This window comes from Cyphomyrmex costatus, unplaced genomic scaffold (assembly GCF_001594065.2).
Source record: "Cyphomyrmex costatus isolate MS0001 unplaced genomic scaffold, Ccosl1.0 scaffold35, whole genome shotgun sequence".
Lineage (NCBI taxonomy): Eukaryota > Metazoa > Arthropoda > Insecta > Hymenoptera > Formicidae > Cyphomyrmex > Cyphomyrmex costatus.
In genome coordinates, this window is record NW_017277664.1 from 697,160 (window position 1) to 703,897 (window position 6,738).

The 6,738-nt window shown below is 33.7% G+C and overlaps 2 protein-coding genes across 3 annotated transcripts; one reads left to right on the top strand and one right to left on the bottom strand.

The window, feature by feature from the left end:
- Window positions 1-623: 623 nt before the first annotated feature.
- Window positions 624-4,971, top strand: LOC108776293 (endoplasmic reticulum lectin 1). 2 transcript variants are annotated; one of them, XM_018542865.1, is made up of 7 exons: window positions 707-844; window positions 954-1,127; window positions 1,890-2,411; window positions 3,296-3,349; window positions 3,867-4,031; window positions 4,109-4,348; window positions 4,682-4,971. In XM_018542865.1, exons 1-7 carry the CDS (start codon window positions 707-709, stop codon window positions 4,928-4,930), a joined length of 1,542 nt encoding a protein of 513 aa, XP_018398367.1. In that variant the 3' UTR covers window positions 4,931-4,971. The 2 variants fall into 2 exon arrangements, with proteins under 2 accessions (XP_018398368.1, XP_018398367.1); XM_018542866.1 differs by lacking the exon at window positions 3,296-3,349 and having other exon boundaries at window positions 624-844.
- A 365-nt stretch (window positions 4,972-5,336) lies between these two features.
- Window positions 5,337-6,500, bottom strand: LOC108776299 (mitochondrial import receptor subunit TOM40 homolog 1). Its single transcript, XM_018542873.1, has one exon. The coding sequence runs from the start codon at window positions 6,431-6,433 to the stop codon at window positions 5,462-5,464; it is 972 nt and encodes a 323-aa protein (XP_018398375.1). The 5' UTR covers window positions 6,434-6,500; the 3' UTR covers window positions 5,337-5,461.
- Between the last annotated feature and the right edge of the window lie 238 nt (window positions 6,501-6,738).

Sequence of the window (6,738 nt, forward strand, 5' to 3'; positions counted from 1 at the left end):
TATCTAATATATATATATACTATCTATAATAGTATAATATATATACTATCTAATATAATAAGCATTATAATTATTAATATTAATGAATGTTCTTATTATAATTGAGTTTTAGCACTTTCAACTGTGTTATGTAAACAATTTTAAACAAGTTTTAATAAATATGTATTTAAGAATATGTTTCTTAATGTTACACTTTTATTAATAATTTTATAGAAGTTTTATAGAATTTTTATGGACACACTATCGTCCATACACTCGGAAATGTTTGCAACTAATCGATTTTTAAATTTTAATTTTAATTTAGTGCACTCTATTGTACTATATTATATTTAATTACTCTTACAGCTTTGTGTCTCATATTATTATATAATTTAGCAAAACAAGAACAAACCATTTTAATTTTTATTTAGTACTTCTGGATCACTTCAATTATATTTATTCGTAGTTCTTCGTTAACAATCGTACCGATCCTTACTTTAAATGCAGCTAGTTAGTTCTTAGTTTGACCGCTTTCCGGACGTGATGGTTCTAAAGTCATAAGGTTTTATCCCCCTCCACGCTGTCCATTTGTCGTCGCGCAATCGCGAGCGGACACGAAGCACAGCCTGCGCAGCTGTCAATTATATACATGTGACGCACGTATTAACCGTACGGCGTATACGCGGCGATCAAAACATGATATGACATGGTAGAATAACTGAGAAAGATGTGGGAAAACTATTGGGGTGTCTGTAATGTATTGTGTGTGTTGATCATCTCCGTTCACGGACACGATTTTCGGCATTTCGACGACACAGTCATATTCAAGATCAACTGGCCCGGGAAGAGTGATGCGGATCTACTGGTGAGTACACCTGGCGCAGATCTTATCCCCTAAACGGTCCCCGTGGACTCTCGAGCGACGATACCGTCATTTGTCCGACGTGTGCTCCGGGCCTTTTCCCCCCTTTCAGGAACCTCATCCGAACGCGGAGCCGTATTTCATAACCACCGACAGCAACGAGCGGTACAGGTGCGTCATCCCGGACGCGACCGAGCAGGAGCATGAATATAGCGAGACGTACGATGGGCCAAATCCGATACAGCTACTTCAACCGATATTTGCTCAAAACAGTTGCTCTTATAGGGTAATGGCATTGAAGTCATCTATTATTTTTATCTTTCTTAATACTAATTTCTTTCTGTGATATATTCCGAGCTTAATATGTTATATTTGTTGCACAACAACTTTTTCAGCTATCTTTATTTTGACTGCACTCTAAACTTTTTGAAGCGAACCTTAAAAAATTTAGAGAACGGAACAGAGCTTTTAGGATTTCTATTCTATAGCTAATCAACGAGTTTGAAACAATTGTTGTATGACAAAGCAAAGTATTAGCAATTTGCCTATAAATCGCTAATAAAGATTAAAATATTTAACAAATTCGCATCAACTCTGTCTGCATTAAGTTCGTGTTGTTCCGATAAAAGAGATGATGTAATATAAAACGACAAATTGTTGATAAAAATCGTTCAAAATTTTAGTCAATTTTGATTGAATTTTACTGTTAATTTGCTATCAAATTGTCAGCAAGCTTTGTACCATTTGTTGACAATTTTATGTTATATTTTGTATCACATTTTATTATGTATTTGCTACTATTTTGACGTGATTAAATATAATAAAATTTGCATTAAATTTGATGTCTTTGTATTCCCAACAAAGTTTGCATCAAGCATTGGCTAAGTGGGTCCATATAGTACAGACCAAGGGACGTTTGTATGTCATAAGGATGTTTGAAGGACATTCGAAGGACGTCCCTTGGATGAAATGTGTAGATTTTTATTAACAATATTAAACTTGTGTGTGTGTCGCTAATTTCTTACTTGAATTTAATTTTGACACTTAGCTAGAGTCATACTGGACTTACGAATTGTGCCACGGTAGATATGTACGGCAATATCATGAAGACAGAGAAGGAAAGAAGATTAAGATGCAGGAATATTATCTTGGCACACTAGACAAAGCACATAGGGTGAAACTCTCGGCCTATTACGATGAGCAGGCGAAGAATCCAAACAGAAAGTTAAATATACCTATCAAGAAGGTCGACGGGATTAACATGCCGTACGTCGAAATCGAGATGACTGACGGTACAATGTGTGATTTGAATAACAAACCGAGAACTGTCAAGGTATTGTACGTCTGTTACAAACATGGTAAACACGATGTGTATTCGCTGAAGGAAACCATGTCCTGCGAATACGAAGCAATCGTTCTATCGCCGGTATTGTGCAATCATCCTGATTACAAACCACAAGACACTGGGGAGAATCAAATTACATGTCAGCCAGTGGATAATGCACCAAAGAAACCAAAGTCACTTATGATGATGGAGCTAGAAAGTCTAAAAATCCGACAGCAAGCGAGGGTAAATCTGCAAAGAGTTTGATATTTGCAGACTCTTTTATTATTAACTTCTCTTTACTTTTTACCTTAAAATATTATTTGACGCATATTTATACTATGTTTATTAGCGTATATGTTAGTAGCTATATCTTTTTTGTTTTTTGTCAATATTGAGTCAAATATTATGCAAAACAACGATCTGTATTAAGAGCATTTTAAAGTCATATATTTTACCGACCACTTGCGATTATTTTTTTATATAAGTATTTAAACTACCTTTACAGATTTAAAACCTTTTTTCACAATTAAAGTAATTGATTTTATGCCAAAAACAACTACTTTAATTATTATATATAGTTCTGTTATCAGCTTCTGGTGTTAACTTATAACAATATTTGCTTTATATACAAATTTTATATTTTGTTTTTTATATGTATAAAATTGTCTTGGTTTGGGCTAAGAATGACTTTAGCTGTACGAATAATATTGAATTCTTTCAGAATTAAATTTAGATATGAAAGATTAGTTATCCAGAAAATTTATGTGTATGAATATTGATGTAGTAATGTATAATGATATGTTAAGTCCTGTTCATTTATTAACATAGATGTCTTTAAGATTCTCTTAATAACAAAGAAGCTTGCTTAATTAGCAAATAAGTGTCACGTAGTAAAATTTGTTAATGATTTTAAATCTGCAAATTTCACAATGTTATAGAGAAAGCACACTGCTTCTATTTTTTAAACTGTTAGTACAGTTAGATTTAATTAAAGCTTGTATGATTTTGATAAATAATAGCACTTTAATAGTATTCTGTGAAACTTTTAGTTTTTGACTAGGCATTTGATTTTTTTCTTTTTGTTTCAGTTTACCATTTATTTACTGTCTTAATTATTTGTTGCACAGGATGACAAGCTGCAGAAAGTGTTTGCAATCCTCCATGTAGATAAGGAGGGCCAGGTCAGAATATTTTGCATATATAGGAACAGGATTAACTCTTGTTGATCATTATGTAGTATAATTCGTTTGTGCAAATGTTATTTTTATTCTGTCCCTTCTTTATCTACATATTCCGATATGTTGTCTACTATCACTTCACCAATATTTAATTCGACCTTTTTGGCATTTATAAAATTATATTATTAGTATTATTACATAATATATGAATCTTTACATATACTGTTAATATATTATAAATAGTGTGCAATTATGTTGTATCATTATCATTTCTATGTTATATAATAATAACAGTATTGAGAAGAATGAGTAACATATTATAATATATAATTATTTTGTATGCATTTAAAATAATCCATTATATCATGCTACATTTACAGTTTGCACATTAATTGTACTTATGCACGGTGATAATCTTTTTCATAATCAAGTAAACAAATGAGATCTTTTATATAAATGTTAATTATATACATATATTTAGTTTTGTTACGTATGATTTATTGTAATGAAATGATTACAGGATGGCGAGTCAAGAGTGAGGGTTGAGATACATCCACTGGATGTCACAGATAAACATGAGAATATCGATGAATCTATCAATGCAATGCAAACTGATCAGAATATTAGTCCTACGGAAATTAGTCCTGTCCAGAATTTTCTTAGTGGAAAGAACTGCCTGCACGGAGCAAGTATCTTTAATTATCTGTACTCCATTTGTTCTTATTGAACAATATATTTGTTAACGGTTTTCTTTATTATTAGGGCAATGGCTGGTGGAAGTATGAGTTCTGTTATGGACGTTCTGTTGTTCAGTACCACATAGAACGTGATGGTACAAAGACGATTGTCAATCTTGGTAGATTTGATAAACAAAAACATTTGGAATGGATTGCCGCGCATCCATACAAGAAACCCAAACCATTAGAATTAAGGAAACACCTCTCACACTTTTACAGCGACGGAAGTAGCTGTGACAAGACTGGAACTTCTAGACAAACCGAGGTATTATGCATTGCTATGAAGTTTGAAAGATATTGTTGATTTAGAAAAAGATAAAAATCATCTTTTATTTTCAATTTATAGTATAATAATTGCAAAAGAAACTTATATTTTTATTGATTGTAATAAAATAAATTGTATATTTTTTTCTTAATAACCGATAAAACATTTCCTAAATTAGGATGTTAGATTCTGTCGCAATTTTTAAAACGCTTTAAAATGCTGAAATTCTATAATTTTTTATTTGTGTCAATTTTCTTCCAAACCAAAAGTGACTTCTTATAAATATTTATAGATATCTATAATTTTATACACTTTCGTTTGTTTTTGTTCTAGGTAAAATTGAAGTGTGTGGAGAACCATACTGCAAGTCCATCTAGTGTATCATTATTTTTATTGGAACCAAAAACATGTGAATATGTTCTGGGAGTCGAATCACCGTTAATCTGTGATATCTTAGAATACGCCGACGAAAATGGACTTCTGAATGACAAGTTCGAAGCGAATTTCGATAAATTGAAATCTATGGCTTTGCATGCAGAACAGGACAATTTAGACGAACGAATAGCTAACGGAGATGATTAGAATAATTTATTTGTCTTCTTAATATTAATTAGAAACCATCAAAGCCATTATTGTTTGAATATCGTAACTTTAAAAATGTTCATTGTTTATTGAGTATAAAAAGAATTACATTCTATAAAACGAATGAGTGAGATTGAAATTAACTATATTACATATAAATGTGTTTGATATATTATAAAAAAAAAACTTGTATTCCAAACGATCTAATAATATAAGTATTTAATAGGTTCCACGTGTAAATATTCTGTTGTTTGTAAAAATGCATATCAAAATTGTGTTCCAGTATATGCAAGGTTTATAATATGTCAATATTCAAACAAATTTTTGGAAAATGACTTTAGCTGAATCAGAGATATTTGTGAATCTTTCTATTTCGGCTTATCTCTTTTCTATTCGAATATCGATATCGGGATACATAAAATAAAAGCTTCTAAAATTCTACGAAGAAGGCAGCGTTTCTGAGAGAATGTCCAAAATTTTCAGTATACAATATTGTTCTGTTTACTCCTGGTTAGGGATTAAGGGTTGTCTTTAGCCGACGTTCAGGCCGATGCCTACGCGAAACTGTTGCTTCTTATGATTCAGGAAGCCGCTTATAATTAACGAGGCTCCAGGAATTGGATGCAGCCTCTTCTCGAAAACGGCACCCATGCTAGTCTCCGAATTGACGAATCCCCGGCAGATAAAGTCCGCATATGGAATGTCGACGCGGTACACTATTGTTCCTATGGATTCGTGTATCCGTGTGTTTGTCTCGATCTCAACTCCGAGCTGTAACTGCTCGCTCGCTTTCCGATGGTAGCAGATGTGGATGCCGGCTTCGCCAAACGTGGCTGACAATGTGGTAGGACCCGTACTATGCCGGAATGCTGCACACATCACTGTCTGCTGACCGCCAGGTATTAGAGAACCACGTAAACACGCGATTTCCGTGCCGAGAGTGATCCTCGGCGTAATTGCTTGCAAGTAATGAAACACCAGCGTGCCGTGCAGCTTCATGAGGTCTGGATTCGCCAAGGTGAGCGCCAGGGTACAATCGTCCGAGCGGTACTCCAGACCGGAACTGAATGCTTTGTATTTCTTGTCAATCTGTGTAGCGAGCTTGAATCTATATCTGCAGCCGAGCGTGTGCACGAAGCTGGTAGTTATGTTACCGCTGGGCGTAATCTCACCCGAGATCACCGGGTATCTCTCCGTAAGTCCCACTCGCTTGGTACCAATATAATTCACACCAAATTTGAGGCCGTATGGTGTCACGGAACTCAGGGTAATCTTGTAAGTCACGTTGAAGTGCTTACTTAGAGTTTTTTTCAACAATAGATATGCGCCCTCGAAATTCTGTGGATAGAGCTCCTTAGTTTTTGCATGAAGATCCTCGAAGCTGCTAGGGTTACCAGGCTTCCTGTCCACCTCTTCGAAACAGGGAACGCATGGCGGTTTTTCCTGGCTGATCGGAGTCATGAAGAGCTCGCGTTTGTTGATAAGTGCTTGGACAATACCCATTATGACAGGGACGTCGTTTTCCAATGAATAACCAATTTATTTTAATATTAATCTACCGATTTTTCAACCCGCGTGCATTCGATACATATCGATCTTCATTCTGTGCTTCAATTCGATATTAATTCATTAATGAAAATTGATTAGGGATTTAAAGTATTTTAATGATAAATGATAATTATTTGTACAATCTACATGATTAATATATCTTAATACGTTTTTTAAATATCCTTTCTAGTGAGATTTTTCCTTTTATATATATATACAATATATAAAGTTAACTTAAAATTAAATACTAATAAACAAAG

Coding starts and splice junctions, on each gene's coding strand:
- LOC108776293 (XM_018542865.1), top strand. CDS start 707: ATGTGGGAAAACTATTGGGGTGTCTGTAATGTATTGTGTGTGTTGATC. Junction 3,350..3,866: donor ATGTAGATAAGGAGGGCCAG/GTCAGAATATTT, acceptor AAATGATTACAG/GATGGCGAGTCAAGAGTGAG. Junction 4,032..4,108: donor GAAAGAACTGCCTGCACGGA/GCAAGTATCTTT, acceptor CTTTATTATTAG/GGCAATGGCTGGTGGAAGTA.
- LOC108776299 (XM_018542873.1), bottom strand. CDS start 6,433: ATGGGTATTGTCCAAGCACTTATCAACAAACGCGAGCTCTTCATGACT.